General features: G+C 43.0%; 1 protein-coding gene across 2 annotated transcripts in view; it reads left to right on the top strand.

Annotated features, from left to right (window-relative positions):
• Nucleotides 1–19137, top strand: part of LOC122548964 (SWI/SNF related BAF chromatin remodeling complex subunit C1a) — a 223669-nt gene that overhangs the window by 160025 nt on the left and 44507 nt on the right. For both annotated transcript variants that reach the window (XM_043688000.2, XM_043687999.2), the window contains exons 25-26: nucleotides 1205–1339; nucleotides 5606–5870. In XM_043688000.2, coding sequence (XP_043543935.1) covers nucleotides 1205–1339; nucleotides 5606–5870 — 400 coding nt within the window. The remainder of the gene's footprint in view (nucleotides 1–1204; nucleotides 1340–5605; nucleotides 5871–19137) is intronic.

The following is a 19137-nucleotide window of genomic DNA, read 5'->3' as shown; positions in this document are numbered from 1 at the left end:
TCACCTTATTTTATAAAACCCGTCTGATTTATTATCTGCCCCATCCTTTGGTGCCCCTCTCTCTCATTCTAGCACCATGTGCTATTTCCAAAACAATTCACCACTTCCTGGATATGCTGGGAAGCACCATCTTTAAAAAGCCCTAGATGTGGCAGACAATGGCAAATTAATGCCTTTCCTTTTGAGCAAGAACATGGAGATGCTGCTGATGGGGATGGGGTGATGCAGAGGCAGGATGTCTTTTTTCTCCCAGGCCAACAGAGGATGCCATTCTGGACCAGGGTTCCTATCTCAGCCAATGCAGTCTCAACCATATGAAGGAATGCACAGAATGTTGGAAGAAGATTAATGACCTTCTCTGCTCTGCTAGTTGAAGTGCCACCATCTTCTCATTGATACCTCACTCTCACTCTATCTCTGCTACTGTATTCACCATTTCCTGCAACATCTTCCCCAGTCGCTCTAATCCTCACTAACATCTGACCCTGACTAACTCTGAATGTCTCCTGTACAATGTATGCACCAAAAGTAATAATGTGCCACCCACCTTTCTGTCGCTTCCCCACTATGTTCAATGTTTGCTGACTGACCACACTGAGCAGCTTACTGACCATGTCCAAGCCTCTCCACTGGTATTTTTTTTTGCAGTCGGTAACCATAGTGATTAACCACTGAAACAGCTTTACATGAGTTTGCAAATATACTTTAAAATCTAAACATCTTTTTTAAACAAAAGAAGAGAAAAAAATCTCTTAATACAAACAATAAAGCCAAGTTTCAGACTGCTCCTCAACATTGTCCTTTTACTGTTGTCAATTTCAGTGAAATTTCACACTTGTCTCAACTCTTTGCTCCCAGCTTCTTGTCCTCAGGCTGTGGCGACATTTTCATGATGCTTTTCCAAGTCCACTGGCACAAACATTTCACAGTACCTTTGATGAAGCTCTTCATGCGATGCTCGAGCTGGCTGTCGCTGATGCGGAGTCCAGTCTTCCTTGCATCGTGACACCTCATGTCGGGGTGAGAATCACACAACAGCGAATGGGAGTTTGCTTTACAAAAGAAAAGTCGGCAATTCACAAATTACGTCACAGACAAATTGCATTTAATAAACGCACATTATAGGAGAACTCTCTGCAATTAATTTTTGTTGGACTGTTCCACGATGGAATTTGTTCTTGAATCTCCTCTTTATTTATTTCAGCACCTTGCAGCAGTGGAGGAGAGGAAGATCAAGTCACTTGTTGCTCTTCTGGTTGAAACCCAAATGAAGAAGCTGGAAATAAAACTGCGTCACTTTGAAGAATTGGAAACCATTATGGATCGAGAGAGAGAAGCAGTAAGGTCTTTTCTATTACACTCCAACATTGCAAATAGTCACAGTTAGTTTGTGCAGTTCATCAAAAAATATATCAGACTGGAGAAAAGCCATTTAGGCAGCCTGTTGAATAGTAATCCTGTCCAGTTTTTTTTTTCTTTCAGAAACGTTATTGATTGCCTTTTCGTGTTATGACTGTTGCAGTAACCATTGCTGTTTAACTTTACTGTTTTCTTGTGTGAGCAAAGTATTTTCTAAACTTCCTCTCTCAGCACGGTGGCACAGTGGTTAGCACTGCTACCTCACAGTGCTAGAGACCTGGGTTCATTTCCCGCCTCAGGCAACTGCCTATGTGGAGTTTGCACATTCTCCCCGTGTCTGTGTGGGTTTCCTCCGGGTGCTCCAGGATCCTCCCACAGTCCAAAAATGTGCAGGTCAGGTGAATTGGCCATGCTAAATTGCCTGTGGTGTTTGGTGAAGGGGTTAACGTAGGGGAATGGGTCTGGGTGGGTTGCTCTTCTGAGGGACTTGCTGGGTTTGAAGGGCCTGTTTCCACACTAAGTAATCTAATCTTGGTCCTTTTCTCACTTACCTGCGGGATGAGGGCTTGACTGGCTCGGTCACCATTTTATTGCCTGTCCTTCATCGACCTTTAAATGGTGGCAGCAATCAGTGCCCACATGGGCTATCAGTGCCCACATTGCTGTTTGGAAAGAAATTATAGGATTTGACCCAGCAACAATGAAGCAATAATGATAGAGTTCCAAATGAAGATATTGAGTTGTTTGAAGGGGAACGTGCAGGTGGTGGAGCTCCCATATGTCTGCTACCTTTGTCCTTTCTCTGGTAGCAATGGTGCATTTGCAAGGTGCAGGTGAAGGAGTGTTGTCTTTTTTGTTACAATACACCTTGTACACAGTGCGCACTGCCAATGTGTAAGACAATGAATGGGGAAGCTGGTCAAGTGGATTGCTTTATCTTGAATGTTTTGAAGAATGGAGAGGTGGCTTGCTTGCCACACTCTCGCCATCATTTAGAACGTATACATCAGGAGTATCGTGGAATCTATGCCATCTGTCCAGAAGAGCACTGCTTCACAATATGAAAGCAGTTTGACACCAAGCAAGATAGAGCAGCCTACTTAGCCGAATACCCCATCACCATCACACAGGAATCTTAGTGAAGCAGTACCAAAATTCAAATGCAGAGAAATTGCACCTTCATCTACCAGATTTTTAAGGTGATTTAACAGTTTTTACCCTCTGAACTGTGGAGTCTGAGGTTAATATGCTTAATACTGAGAGAATTCTCTCCTTCAAATAACCTGTAGCTTTCTAATTAAATGTTACTGGTCTGGAAGTTGCACATACCAAACTTTACTGAGTTAACTTATTCCTTTAACTGCTTTCAGAAAATGTTTCTCGGGCAGCTTCTATATTTGTTTGAAACTCCTGTCAGGTCTGTCCTGAACTGACCTAAAAATTTCTCATGTTTTTGTTTGATTTTTGGTTTAGGAAACCATCTCATTGCCTCAATGTTTACCCCATCTGTCTTAAATCGATCCAGCATAAATCACTGTCCATTAATGTTCCAGGGATCCCTAGTGGATTAGGTCACTATTCCAGAAAGGCTTTCTGCACCAGTTTTTTTTTTCCTCTTTCCTCAGAAAAACCACAACACCTCACAAAGACCAACAACACTCGAATGTCTCTATTTTTAAAAATGCAAACTGTCAAAATGCATCAGCCTATCTATCTCATCCATGTCTTTGTCACCTCCAAATTTGACGATTCCCTCGTTGTCTTGTCCAGTTTCTAATTTATAGATTTTTTTTTTTATAGACTGCTAATCCAAATCTTAGCTTTATCCTAACTTCTACTATCTACTATTTACATTACTCTTTTGCTTACTGACCTATATTGGTATTGAACCTTTGGGCTTAATTCTTCCCTTTCTACATCATAAAGACAAGCTCCAAGATCCATTCACCTGATCTGGCACATCCTTTCTCTGTTTTCTTCACCCCAATTCTCAAGGCTAAGTGTCCAGCTGACTGAACTTAATGTGCTGAATGTTCTCCTGAAATCTTTCCAATACCACCTTCACTTTTCTCACAAGCATCTTTGCTTGTGCCTAATTAAACTTGTGGCCAAACCCTCCAAACGTTGCCACCTTGTACTTCGTTTCCATGCGTTTTTGATTGCCTCTTTGAAGCTCTGTCGGGATTTATTTTCAATGTTCATGGCACCACATAAATGAATCACTACAAAGCAATCCACTAACAATGACGATAAAATGCACCAAAGCTAGTGAGGGACTTCAGTGGAGCTCTAACCACAGTGTCATATGAATCCAGAGTGTTCGAATGGATGGAAATGAGGCGATCGAGCATTCAGTAGTGTCTACTTCAGCTTAAATTTTGAGGGGTCATGCACAAGATGTTGCTGCCGCTGGAGAGTGAAATTCTCTCATGTCAGTGCGCAGCCTGGTTGATAGTTAGACAGATGAACATCTCAACAGTTCAGATAACAAATGTGCCATTGCATTATTATTCCATTTCAGTCAATGGTGTTTTGTATTTATTTTAACAAAGAAAGCCTCTCAAGTATAATTACTGATTGTTATTCCAAATTTCAGATATGTCATGCCATTTGTGCTGGTACTTGGAGCTCTATCATTGCACAAACTGAGATCAAGTTTGATCTCGTCACATCAAAGATGCAACCAGGGTAATGTTTTCCTTTCCAATCAGAGGAGGAAAGGAATTGCAATTGGCTGAGTATAGTGAGAGGGAAAGAAAGTTGAAGCTTTATATGTTGGATCATTTTAACAAAAGACAAGTCCTTAGCTGTAGCCCTTAAGATTTTTCATGGGCAGTGCAATGTTTCTTTTACTTAGCATGTCTTCTTAGATCACAAATGCTAAGTTTGCTTGGCAGTCCTTAGTTTTAGAAATATGCATCGTTTGAACAGCCATATTTTTCAAAATGCTGATTACATTTTGTGTAGCACGTTCATAAAACTCTGTTCTTAATTGAATAGTGTACATCCTATCAAGAGACGACTGTATAATTAACTTACTGTTCTATTTTATGAACTGAAAAAGCAGATAACAAGTGGTGACTGCTTATATTCTCACCAGTTAGTTCAATCTGAGCACTTCAACTGAAACATTTTAATTTCAAGCTTAGATCCTGTTAACTGATGTGGAGCATGTAATTGTATTGCAATGTGCAATACATTTCCTTTATTCCTTCAGGAAATATGCTAATTAGCACTGGCATTAATTCGATTAGTGCAAATACAATGCAAAAGTTATTTCCACAAAAAGTGAGCAGCTGCTTTGAGGGCTGAATCAGTTCTGAGGTCAAGGTGTCAATGCTATCCTTTTTGTGGAAATAACTTCACTCCTTTCAAGCAACAGGCGCAATCTGTAGAGATGCTTAAAATCACTGCTGCGATTGTGGAACTGAGAGGATTTGCAAAACAGATTATTGAATTTTTTTCCTTCACATCTGTGGCCCTAACACTGATCGTTGTTGTGCTTCAAACTGTGAGAGTACAGACTGTATCAGTCAGACTAATTTGTGTTGTGACTTACAGGATAACTTTGGAACAAGTGCAATTATCCATTTCTTCAAGAGTGATTAATTTTTCAGAGTATTGCACTTATTCAAAGGAGACGAGAAATTGAAGCATTTCATCTTGCGCTCATCAGAACTCTGATGTAAAAACAAACTTGAAAATAAGAGAGACATCGTTTTGTACAAAATGAGAAAGAGAGTGATGATTGATTGGTTGAGGCACAATTGGCATGAAGATGCTTCAAGAACAGTTGACCATAAATCATAATTCTCAATCAGTAGATTCTGATTGGTCACAGCATTGCTGTATGTGTGCAGAAGTACTTGGTTATTTCCATTCCCTTTTCAAGTTGGGAAAAGATGCAATTATGTACAAATTCCTTTTGCCTCCATACGACATAATATGTATGTAGATTCGGCTAAGCATAACTTTGTCACGCTGCAGGCCCAGCTGATGATTTCAAATTGGTTTTCAATGTAACTCTTAGTATAGTCTAGATTACTTGTGCGCTGAATTTGGGCTTGGTTACAGCACAGACTGTCCACATTTGCGACAAGAGGGACTATTTCTGGAAATTATTTGATGGTTTTGAACATTTTTGAAGCTTGCTGCTGTAAAGGTCTTAGTTTTTGGAAGGACAACATCAGTCTCCATGCTGTTTTTAGACGGTGTTGATGTGTGTTACCATTGCACTTTATTTCAGCTGGAACAGCAGCGACAACAACTGCTCACAGAACGACAGGCCTTCCATATGGAACAGTTGAAATATGCTGAAATGAGAGCCAGGCAGCAGCTGGAGCAGCAGCATCACCAGCAACAGCAGCATTCACAAAATGCTGCCGCCGCTGCAGCCACCACCACGACCACAACTAGTATTCAGCAGCTGAGCTCTATGGGCATGATGCAACAAGGTCCAACACCGCCACCACCTTATCCAATGATTCACCACCAGATGCAGCAGCAGCTAGGTCAGTATGATTAAATCCAAATCTTAACTTTTCCATGCTTGTTTAAGTAATGGAGCAAATGGATTTTGTGTTGTAAGAAAGCTTATGATTCAGTTAATCACCATTTCAAGTTTCATTGCCACTAATCTTGACTTATTTGGTGAAGACTGCATGGGATGTACTACTGGGAAAAGGTAATTTGCAAGGTATCTGGTTGGATCCAATACCTTTTGATGTATTTAGTTACCGACTGAGAGCCCAGAAGTATGACCAGCATCTTCAATTTCATACTGCTTTCTCGTACTCTGTTTTTCTGTTTGGTCCTTGGATGAGGCAGCTGTCAGGCTGCCTTTGCCTAGATTTACACATGGACTGTGGTCACCTATGTGAAGTCCCAGAGGCTACCACCAAGAATATAATTATTCTGAAAACATAAATACTAGCCATCTTAGGTCAAGTACCATCTATGGAGAGTGATATAACTGACATCTCGTGTCGTCAATGCATGCATAAATCTACACTCATAAGAACTGGAATCTTGTAATTATTCTGACAGTAATGGTCAGAAGGGGAAAACATTTTTCAAGTGCACGAGTTGTATTGCTTGTCAATAGAATGTTCACATTTTACATGGTAATTTCATTATCCCATATCATGGAAAAGACCAATCATTGTGATGCATTAACACTTGCAGTTGGACTGAATATATAAAACTGAAAACAAGTTCTCATTCAAGAATTTTGCATCTAGCACAACTCGGTAATTGTCACTAATCTTATGTTTTCTCATGTCTCATCGTCTGAGGTGATAAGATGGCCAGATTGTCTGTTCAGAAACCAGCATCCTTTGCTAAGGGAATTTAATGTAGTGTTGAGGTATTTGAGTAATAAATACAGCAATTTGCCGTTGGCATTTGACATTAACATTGCAAAACATTTCCCAGGGTAAAAGAAAAAAAAGGACATGAATGCTGAATAAAAAGTGTGGCCAGAAACTTAGTATGATTAGATTAGATTACTTACAGTGTGGAAACAGGCCTTCGGCCCAACAAGTCCACACCGCCCCGCCGAAGTGCAACCCACCCATTCCCCTACATTTACCCCTTACCTAACACTACGGGCAATTTAGCATGGCCAATTCACCTGACCTGCACATCTTTGGACTGTGGGAGGAAACCGGAGCACCGGGAGGAAACCCACGCAGACACGGGGAGAACGTGCAAACTCCACACAGTCAGTCACCTGAGGCGGGAATTGAACCCGCGTCTTCTAGCGCCGTGAGGCAGTAGTGCGAACCACTGTGCCGCCCACGGTGTTTGTTTGAACGGTATTAAAAGATGAGATGAATAGGTGGAGAGATAGTGTGACACAAAATACAGGGTAGAAATGGACAATTCAATCCAACCCATGCATGTTGGCTGTTTCACTGCTTGAGCCTGCCTCCATCCTTCCTTATGTACTTTACTGCTAAGTGGCGTTTTACCACAAATAGCACACAGTCACTGGACTAGTAACCTCGACCACCAGGTTATTTATCTGGGTACATTGGTTTGAATCCCATCATGGCTGAAGGCAAAATTTGATTTAGGTTTCTATTTTTAAATCTTTTCCGATCGAACAGCGACTGTGTTGTCAGTTGTTGTAAAAGCCCTCGTTGACCAATGCTTTGCAAGGCAAGAAATATGTGGATCTGGTTTACATGTGACTCCAAACCCACAGCAATGTGTTTGACTCTTAGCTGCCCTTCCAAATGGCCCAAGAAGCCAGTCAGTTGTATCAAACTGCTGCAAAACTTAAATAAAGCAATGAAATCAGACAGATTACTCAGTACCAGCATTGGCATAAAATAAACTGTGACAAATCCAATGCCATCAATCAAGGTGCCCTTAACGTCTGGGAGCATGTGCCAAAATTGAGAGAACAATCCCACAGGCAGGTCAAGGAAAAGGCTGATAGCTGACATAACCGTATCCATGGAACTCCTGGGTATGCCTGGTCCCAACAACAGGACAAACCCAACAGCAGTACAGTGTTATACTTTCAGGAAGGAGTTGCACCGAAAGTCCTCAATATTGACTCCAGACACCATGAAGTGTCATGGAACTCGGTCAAACATGGACAAGGACATATCCTGCCATCTACCAGCAATACCATCTCCCAGCGTCAATTTAGCTGATCAGTTAAGACCCATCCATTTCAAATACCATTTCACAGAAGCACAGAGTGGCACAGGTGCAGAATTCCATTTCAGTTGTGGAACCTCCCCATGCCTGGCTTGGTAGTGCCACTACTGATTATGCTTGCCTGGTCCAAAAGGACGTCGCTACTTTATTCAATCTGGAGCAGGCAATGGGGAAACTAACTGGTTGGTGGATCAGAATTTTTGACCTTATCCTCACTAGTCTACCTGTCACAAATGCATCTTTCCATAACATTATGGGTTAAATTTATCACTACACATTCCTGATGGAGACCCAATCCAGTCTTAACATGGAAGCTCTCCTCCATTATGTGGCATTAAGATTATGTTAAATGGGGCAGACTTTGAACACCTCTGACAACTTACGACTGGGCATCCGTGAGGTGCTGTGTGTTGAACCACAACCAGTAACTTGTGCTTGATACATCCTCTACTCCATTATTGCCCTCAACAAGGAGATCCATCCTTCTTCGGTGAAGAATGGAAGGGGACATGCCAGAAGCAATGCCAGTCATATGTTAAAATGAGGCGTCAAATGAGGTAATAAAGCTACAACACCATGCCAAACTTCAGAAATGGAGCTAAGTGATCCCACAACCAATAGATCAGATCTAACCTTTGCACTTTGCCACATCCAGACATGAATAATGGCGGAACTTAAACAGCTAACCAAAGGAGACAGCTGCACAAGTATCCCCATTCTCCATGATTGACAACCCAGCAAAAACAATGTATAAGTTAGGTTGATCCAGCTTCAATGAGAAGTGTGTAGATGATCCATCTCTGCTTCCTCCTGAGGTCCCCAGGCTTACAGTTATCCATTTTCAACCAACTCAATTCACTCCTTTTGACGGAAAGGAGCAGCTGAAACCTGGATACTGCAAAGGCCCAGACCCTTGATAACCTTCTGCCAAAAGTACAGAAGACATGCTTCAGAACTAGCTGCACCCCTGACCAAGCTACTCTTGTGCAGCAACAAAACTGGCATCTATGTGACAACATAGCAAGTTGGCGCAAGTGAGGACTGCAGATGCTGGAGAGTCAGAGTTGAAAAGTATAGTGGGTCAGGCAGCATCCGAGGCGCGGGAGAGTCAACATTTCAGACATAAGCCCTTCGTCAGGAATGTGGTGGGGAAGGGGGCTGAGATAAAGGGGAGGGTGTGGGTGTGGCTTGTGGGGGGCAAGGTAGCTGGGAATGCAATTGGTGGATGCAGGTGGTGGGTAATTGTGATAGGTCGGAGGTGAGGGTGGAGTGGGCGGGTGTGAAGGAAGATGGATAAGTCAAGAGGGCAGTGCCAAGTTGTAGGTTTGGATCTAGAATTATGTGGGGGTGGAGAGATTAGATTTGATTACTTAGTGTGGAAACAGGCCCTTTGGCCCAACAAGTTCACACCGACCCGCTGAAGTGCAACCACCCAGACCCGTTCCCCGACATTTACCCTTGCATCTAACACTACGGGCAATTGAGCATGGCCAATTCACCTAACCTGCACTTTTTTTTTGGACAGTGGGAGGAAACCGGAGCACCCGGAGCAGACATGGGGAGAATGTGCAAACTCCACACAGTCAGTTGCCTGAGGCGGGAATTGAACCCTGATCTCTGGCACTGTGAGGCAGCAGTGCTAACCACTGTGCTGCCCTGCCACTGTGCCGCCCACGGAAACTGTTGAGGTTGATTTTGATGCCATGTGGTTGAAGGGTCCCAAGGCAGAAAATGAGACATCCTTCCTCCAATTGTCAGGTGGCTTGGATTTGGTGGCTGGAGGCGGCCCTGGACTTGTAAGTCCTTGCCGAGTGAGAGTGGGAGATGGAGTTGAAGTGGTCGGCCACAGGGTGGTGGGGTTGTTTAGTGCGTGTGTCCCAGAGATGTTTCCTGAAATGCTGTGTGAGTTCGCGTCCTGTCTCCCCGACGTAAAGGGGACCACATCGAGAGCAATGGGGGTGAGGGGAGAGGTGTGGGTGCAGGTTTTATACCTTATGTGGCAGCAAGTGAAGCAGCCAGGTGTGGAGGGTAGTTTGGTAGGGGTGTGGACCTAACCAGGGAGTTCAGGAGGGAATAGTCTCTGCAGAATGTAGATAGGGGTGGGAAGGGATATGTATCTTTGGTGGTGGCGTCTGACTATGGGTTGCCCAGGTGTGACCTATCCACAATAAAGCAGCACAAATGCAACCCACTTAACACCTAATCAGTCCACTTGCTGATGAAAGCAGCTGTCAATAGTGTTATCAGTGACAATTGCTTCATATAAATCTGCTGAGTGATGCTCAGTTTGGCATCTTCCTGCGCCACTGTCTCCTGACCTCTTGACAGCCTTGCTTCAAAGGTAGACACGAGTTGAACTGCAGAGATGAGGGAGGAACAGTCCTCAGTGTGAGGGCAACAATTGGCTGAATTGACTTGTTGGGCTGCCAGTTGTTGAGGATGGGTGTACTTATGCAGCTGCTTCCTTGAGTTAGTTGTTTGAATTCCACCATGATTTGTCTCTGGATGTGGCAGGACTGCAAAGGTTAGATCTGATCTATTGGTTGTGGAATCAGTTGCCCTACCAAAGCTGAACTCTATGGGAACCTTGGGAATGGTGGAGGGATAACTCTTCGCAAGTTGGATTTGTCCCTTGCATACAGGAAGATGATTAGCTTATTGGAGGTTGGTCATTTTGGCTCCAGAACATTGCTGCTCAAGAGAGTGCTTTTTATTTCCTGGCTCAGCCATCTTCAGCTACTTCAACAGTGATCTACCAAGCATTGTAAGCTCAAATCTCTTCAGTTATCAACGAAGAATATTCAGCAACATTCACATATGCGACACTGAAGCAGTCCAGTCCATACGCGGCAAGGCCTGGACAGTATTTGGGTGTGAGCTGATGAGAAGCAATTATCATTCATGCCAGTCAATGACTATCTACAAAAAAAACTATTCAACCCTTGACATTCAATGTCATTACTTTAACTTCTCTAACAACTTCTTTCCCCCAGGTATGACCAGCAATCTATTTAGATGTTTTCTGAACTCCAATATTTTTCCTGTCTGAGGTTTGTGCTTTCATTCATATCTTTGTTAATTAATTCAGGGATCAGCTGGCTGGGTCACTTATTGCCCATCCTTCATTGCCCTTAGATAGTGGTAGTGAGCATCAGCAGTCTCACTGGTGTCTGCACACTTGTGATGCTGTTAGGGAGAGAGTTCCACAAGGTTGGCAGAGCAGCACTGAAAAGATAGTAGTGTAATTTCAAGTCAGGATGGTGAGTGACTTGGACAGGAATTTGCATGTCTGCTGTCCTTGTCCTTCGAAATGGAAGTGTTCATGTACTTGAAAGATAGTATCTAGCAAGCATTGGTGAATTTCTGCAGTACATGAAGTCAATGGGATATACTACCACTGTGCATTAGGGATGAAGAAACTAAATTTTTACAAGTATTTTTATTCAAAAATAGGTTTTTAATATTACAGCAAATTCAAAGCAATACAATTCAAAACAATACAATTCAAAACAATACAATTCAAAACAATACAATTCAAAACAATACAAAGAAAGAACACCAGAAAAGGAAACATATAAATATATATAGAAAGATATATATAGAAAAATAAAAACTCCTAACTACTTAACTAATAAATAATAACCTACAACAATCTAACAAACAACAATAATTCAGCTTAGCCAAACAAAACACTCACTCTGTGATATAGAGAGCACTAGTTTTCACATGTTCATACGTTCGCAGTTCCCCTTCTCTGGATATTGGACTTGTAAAGCACAATTGTTACTGCTGTATAAAAGCCCATATTAGCTTGGCAGACAAATCTGTGTCCAGGCTGCCATGTCTTCTAGAAGTTGTCATCTTGTGGTGTATCATACTTTAGATTAGATTACTTTAGATTATTTTACAGTGTGGAAACAGGCCCTTCGGCCCAACAAGTCCACACAGACCCGCCAAAGCGCAAACCACCCATACCCCTACATTTACCCCTTACCTAACACTACGGGCAATTTAACATGGCCAATTCACCTAACCTGCACATCTTTGGACTGTGGGAGGAAACCTGAGCACCCGGAGGAAACCCACGTAGACACGGGAGAATGTGCAAACTCCACACAGTCAGTCGCCTGAGGCGGGAATTGAACCCGGGTCTCTGGCGCTGCGAGGCAGCAGTGCTAACCACTGCCACCGTGCCGCCCACGAAAATACTTGTGAGAAAATCCTAGGGGATATGCTCCGTAACAATCTTCCGCAACTGAACAGGCCCGGGCGATTTCTGGATGCCCAACTTAATGATATTCTTTCTTGCGCAGAAAGTGAGGATGTTGAAAAGTTTTTTTTTTCTATTGCGCATCGACAGGGAACACACTGAGCAGGCCAGAAGAAGAGAGATTGGGTCCTTCTCCACCCTTACACCCAAAATCCTTTCCATTGCACCTGCCACAGCGCTCCAGTATGTTAGAAGCCTGCCACAGGACCAGAGACAATGGGTAAGAGTGCCCGTACCAACCTTGCACTTATGACATGTTGAAGATACCCCGATTTAAAGTTTGAATAACGATCTGGATCCATGTGGACCTTGTGGAGAATCTTCAACTGTCAAGCATGGGTCCTATTGCAAATTGATACCTTTCTTGCATTTTCCCAAATATCTTCCCATGCCTCTGAGGAGACCTCGATATCTAGCGCGCTCTCCCACACCCTACAAAGCCGATTAAACTCATCTGAGCTCCTCCCCCACCACCACCACCCCCGGTGATTATATAAGAGTGCTGACAGAAAGTGTACTCTTAGCACTGAGCACCCTCTTCTCTATGTTGGATTTGTAGACATCAGTCAAAAATGTAGTTTTTTTTGAGTAAAATCCCTAACTTGGGGGAAAAAAAAGAGGTCCCTGTTGAATAGCTTGTATTTCTGTGCTAACTGATCAAAAGATATCATTGTGTCTCCTTCAAATAAATCGCCCATGCAAGATGCACCCCTAGCTGCCCAACATTTGAATCTTGAATCTGTCATTCCCGTTTGAAAACCCAGCATACCCATTATAGGTCTAAGAGAAGATGTTTTGCTAATATTGCTTTCCTTCTGCCAAATTGCTGTCCATGCTTTAACAGTATTGATAACTATTGGGTTATGGCAATATTCCTTAATTGTATTCATTTTGTCCAAAAACAGCAAGTTCGTAAGGGGACACCCTGCCTGAGAGGATTTGATATCTAACTATATTGAAAGAGGGTCCCCCACAAGCCCTATCACTCAAGTAAGTTGCAAGCGAGCTTAGTTGACGGTTTTTAACGTCCGGGAGATCCACTCCCCGCAATCTGAGAGGCAATTGTAGTTTAGCTAATTTAACATGCCAAATAGAAGACCTGAACCAGCCGTTCTGTCTCGTGAACGTTTGCTTAGCAAAAGTCGGGGGAGCATCCACATAGGGTACAACAAACAGGGGAGAGTATTCATCATCTTATGCACTATCCGACCTAACCATGAGATCAGATGCACCTCCCATATTTGAAGGTCTTGTTTGATTTTTTTCAAATAATTGAACAAAATTAGCTTTGAACAACTGATCAGGAACTGGAGTGATGAATTTGCCCAAATACATAAAATCCCCCTGTGACCATTTAAATGGGAATCAAGATTTGTCCTTAAGACCTAGCACTTTCGTAAGATCACCCATAGGCATAGCTTCTGACTTTGCAAAATTGATCATGATGTTGTGCCAAGGATTAATCTGAATGTAAAGTAAAATAAAATAACTTAACCTACACACCCCTCAATTCACTGCTATCCATGTGCATGTCCAGCAGTCACTTAAATGTCCCGAATTACTCTGCTTCCACCACCGCCCCGGCAACACATTCCATGCATTCCCAACACTCTACGTAAAGAACCTTCCTCTGACATCCCCTCTACACCATCCTCCTAATACCTTAAAACTATGGCCCCTTGTGCCAATCAATCCTGCCCGGGTGAAAAGTCTCTAGCTATTGACTCTATCCATGCCTCTCATGATCTTCAGGTCACCTCTATTCCTCCTTCTCTCCAGAGAGAAAAGTCCAAGCTTAGTCAACCTCTCTTCATAAGGCAAGCCCTCCAGTCCAGGCAGCATCCTGGTAAACCTTCTTTGCACCCTCTCCGAAGCCTCTGTATCTTTCCTATAGTACTGGACACAGAATTCCAAGTGTGGTCTTACCAGGGCTGTAGAGCTGGAGCAAAACCTTGCAGCTCTTAAACTCAATCCCACTGTAAATGAAAGCCAAAAAACACTATGCTTTCTTAACCACCCCATCCACTTGGGTGACAACTTTGAGGGATCTGTGTACTTGAACACCAAGATCCCTCTGTTCCTCCACACTGCCAAGAATCCTGTCTTTAATTCTATATTCAGGATTAGAGATCAACCTTCCAAAATGCATCACTTCGCATTTATCCAGTTTGAACTCCATCTGCATTTCTCAGCCCAGCTCTGCATCCTGTCTATATCGCGCTGCAGCCTGCAATAGCCCTCGATATTTTCAACTGCACCTCCAACCTTTGCGTCATCTGCAAATTTACTAACCCACCCCTCGACCTCCTCATCCAAGTCATTGATAAAAACTATAAAGAGCAGAGACCCAAGAACAGACCCTTGCGGGACCCCACTCAACACTGGCCTCCAGGCAGAATCCTTTCCATCTACAACCACACTCCGCCTTCTGTCAGCCAACCAATTCTTAATCCAGATAGCCAAATCTCCCTGTATCCTATGCTTCCTGACCTTAAGATTTCCCATGGTAGGCTCATTCATATCATGGGTTAGTTTGAACAAATTATTTATCAACAGTTCATAATTGTTCAGCCAAAAACTAATAAATAGCTGTTCTTAGTAAGTGTAGAAATGTAGTCTCTGCTTAAATGGGGAATTTTACGTTGATTTATAAAATCGTTTATTATGACTGCTCTAGCAACAGTGGGACTTTTGATTTTCAGCGTGCTATCTTATGTTCCCTCTGAAACAGTGAGATAATTGGCTGGTAAGGAATTATCATTAGGGAATGTCCCGAAATAACCATAAGTTAGAAAATTGTGTTATTGAGGGATTAACTAAAAACATGAAGGATTAGTGCAACTCAGAGCCAGCATAATAGTGGTATCAGTAATAATCGGGTAAGTAAGCCGAAGGAGACTTAAGTTAAGGCAAGGATCGTATCTTTAAAATAAGAAATTTAAAACGTTAGCAAAGAAGACTAACTAAGTTTGAGTGTAAGACATTATGGTAAGTTCAGCTGAGTGGCATGTGTGACCTGTAATATGTCAGAGATCATGGATCCTACCAATGTCCTAAACAACCATATGTGCATGAAATGCTCCCAACTGCTATAACTTGACCTCTGGAGTTTGGTGCTTGAGCAGCAGCTGGAAGCACCATGGCTCATCCACGAAACTGTGTGTTATATGGATAGCATGTGTTGCGAGGTAGTCACATTGCAGCTGAAGGGACGAGAGAAAGGAAACGAATGGTAGACCACAGGCAGATAGTGGAGAAGCCCTCTGGCATTCTGCTTATAAATGTGCTTTCCATTTTGGAAGCTGATGATGGTGCATCTTCTGTAAGGGAGAACAGATAGAGCCAAGTTTCCACACCACAATTGGCCTGACTGGACAGGAGTTGAGGAAGAAAACAGGAGCAGTTGTGATAGGGGATTCATTAATTACAGGACCAGCTGTGTTAATTAGGAAGAGTCAGCATGGATTTCTAATGGGGCAATCTTTTTTGACTAAACTGGAGATTTTTGAAGCGGTGATAGTATAGATGAGGGTAATGCTTATTGATGTATTGTACATGGATTTCCAGATGGCATTTCATGCAGTGCCTCATAGAGTTGAAGAAATTTGTATGTCACACAATATGGATAAAATATTGGCTAAGTGTTAGGAAATAGAGTAATGCTGAGTGGATATTTCTCAGGCTGGAGAAAGGGATTTTTTATTTCATACGGAATGTTGGTGTTGCTGGCTTGGCCATCATTTGTTGACTGTCTCTAGTTGCCCTTGAGAAGATGGTGAGCTACCTTCTTGAACTACAGCAGTCTGTGTGCTGTAGGTAGGCCCACAGTGCCATAAGAGAGTACATTCCCAGGTTTTAACTGGCTGTCAGTGAAGGAATAGTGATATATTCCCAAATCAGGATGGTGAAGAGATCTTGCAGGTTGTGGCCATTATATCTGCTGCCCTTGTCCTTAAAGATCAAAGAAGTTGAGAGTTTGGAAACTGGTGTCTCAGGATTTTTGGTGAATTGCTGCAGTGCATCTTGTAGATGGTGCATATTGCTGCTAATGAGCGTCAGGGTGAAAGGACTGGAAGTTGGTGGATGTCGTGCTAATAAAATGGGCTGATTTGTCCTGGATGGTGTCAAGCTTCTTCAGTGTTGTTGGAGCTGCACCCATCCATGCAAGTGGGGAGTATTTCTGTCTCTCACCTGACTTGTGCTCAGTAGATGGTGTACACGATTTGGGGAATCAGGAGGTGAAGTACTTGCATAGAACACTCAGTGTCCAAGTGAGTTTCCTCCAGGTACTCCAGTTTCCTCCCTATGGGCTAAGTTGTCCGTAGTGTTCAAGGATGTGTAGGTCAGGTGCATTAGTCTGGGATAAACTTAGGATAGTAGGGGAATGGATCGGTGTGGATTTGTTGGGCTGAAGAGTCTGTTTCCACACTGTAGGGATTCTATTCTATTCTATTCTAACATTAGAACGTTACAGCGCAGTACAGGTTCTTCGGCCTTCGATGTTGTGCCAACCTGTGGAACCAATCTGTCCAACACTACTCCATTTTCATCCATACATTTATCCAATGACTATTAAAATGCCTTTAAAGTTGACTAGTCTATTACTGCTGCAGGCAATGCGTTCTACGCCACTACTACACTGAGTAAAGAAACTACCTCTGAGATCTGTCCTATATCTATCACTCCTCAATTTTAAAGCTATGTCCCCTCATGCTAGCCATCACCATCCGAGGAAAAAAGGCTCTCACTTTCCACCTTATCTAACCCTCTTATTATCTTGAATGTCTCAATTAAGTCACCTTTTAACCTCCTTCTCTCTGATGAAAACAGCCTCCAGTCCCTCAGTCTTTCCTCCTAAGACCTTACCTCCATACTAGGCAACGTCCTCGTCAGTCTCCTCTGAATCCTTTCCAAAACTTCCATATCTTTCCCGTAATGCGATGACCAGCTCACTGGTCTATAATGACCAGGGCTATTTCTACTCCCCTTCTTGAACAAGAGGACAACATTTGCTCTCCTCCAATCTTCTGGCACTATTCCTGTAGACAATGATGACATAAAGATCAAAGCTTAAAGGCTCTGCAATCTCCTCACTGGCTTCCAAGAGAATTCTAGTATAAATCCCATCCAGCCCAGGGGACTTATCTATTTTCACACTTCGCAGAATTGCTAAACCTCTTCCTTGTGAACCTCGATCGCATCTGTTCTCGGAGCCTGTATCTCAGTATTTTTCGTGACAACATTGTCTTTTTCCATACTGATAAATATTCATTTCGTGTGTCTCCTTTCTCCTTGGATTCCCACTACTATCCTTGATTGGCCCTAATCTTTCTTTTCATCATTCTTTTATTCGTGATATACCTGTGGAAAGCATTTTCCTTGATCCTATCTGTCAATGACTTCTCATGTTCCCTCCTGGCTCCTCTTAGCACTCTTTCCTGGCTAACTTGTAACTCTTAAGGGCCCTAACTGGGCCTCATGGTCTCATCCAAACATAAACTGCCTTCTTCCTTTTGACCAGCGATTTAACTTATTTAGTAAACCACGGCTCCCTTGCTCGACCACTTCCTCTCTGCCTGCCAGGTAAATACTTAACAGGGATAAGAAGTAGCTGTTCCTTGAATCCACTCCACATTTCAATTGTGCCCATTGCCTGCAGTTTTCTTCCCCATCCTCTGCATCCTCAATCTTGCCTTATTGCATCATAATTATCTTTCCCCCAACAATAACTCTTGCCCTGCGTTATATACCTATCCTTTTCCATCAATAAAGTCAACATAACTGAATTGTGGTCACTGTCACCAAAGTGTTCCAAATCTAACACTTGGCTGGATTCGTTACCCATTAACAAATCCAATGTGGCCTCGCCCCTTCTCGGCTTGTCTACGTACTGTGTCAGGAAACAATCCTGTACACATTGGACAAAAACTGACCCATCCAAAGTACTTGAACTTTTGTACTTCCAGTCAATATTTGGAAAGGTAAAGCCCCCCGTAACAACTACCCTGTTACACTCGCCCCTATCCAGAATTATCTTTGCTATCATTTCCTGTATAACTGTGGAGCTATTTGGAGGCAGAGAGAAATTTCTCAACAGGGTGACCGCTCCTTTCCTGTTTCTAACCTCAGCCCATACTACCTCAGTAGAACGAGTCCTCAAACGTCCTTTTTGCCACCATGATGCTGTCCTTGACAAATAATGCCACACCACCTCCTCTTTGACCGTCTTTTCTATTCTTACTGAAGCATCTAAGTGCCAGAACTGCAACAACCATTCCTGTCCCTGCTCTATTCATGTCTTCAAAGTGGCCACAACATTGAAGTCCCAGGTACCAACCATGCTGCAAGTTCACCCACTTTATTCCGGATGCTCCTGGCATTGAAGTAGACACACTTCAAACCACCTTCCTGCTTGCTGGTGAACGCTTGTGACTTTGAAACCTTGTTTTTGACCTTACCACACTCAACCTCCTGGACACTGGAACACTCTCTCTCTCTCTCTCTCTCTCACACACTCTCTCACTCTCACTCTCACTCTCTCTCTCTCTCTCTCTCTCTCTCTCTCTCTCTCTCTCTCTCTCACTCTCTCTCTTCACACTCTCTCTCACACTCTCTCTCACACTCTCTCTCACACTCTCTCTCCACACTCTCTCACACACTCTCTCTCACACTCTCTCTCACACACTCTCTCTCTCACACTCTCTCTCTCACACTCTCTCTCTCACACTCTCTCTCTCACACTCTCTCTCTCACACTCTCTCTCACACTCTCTCTCTCACACTCTCTCTCTCACACTCTCTCTCTCTCACACTCTCTCTCTACACTCTCTCTCTCTC

Source organism: Chiloscyllium plagiosum, unplaced genomic scaffold (genome assembly GCF_037043375.1).
Source record: "Chiloscyllium plagiosum isolate Xiang-an unplaced genomic scaffold, Cpla_swu_hap1 HiC_scaffold_4, whole genome shotgun sequence".
In the NCBI taxonomy this organism is placed as follows: Eukaryota; Metazoa; Chordata; class Chondrichthyes; order Orectolobiformes; family Hemiscylliidae; genus Chiloscyllium; species Chiloscyllium plagiosum.
Note: the sequence above shows the minus strand (reverse complement) of the source record. Positions and strands in the feature narration are given on the sequence as shown.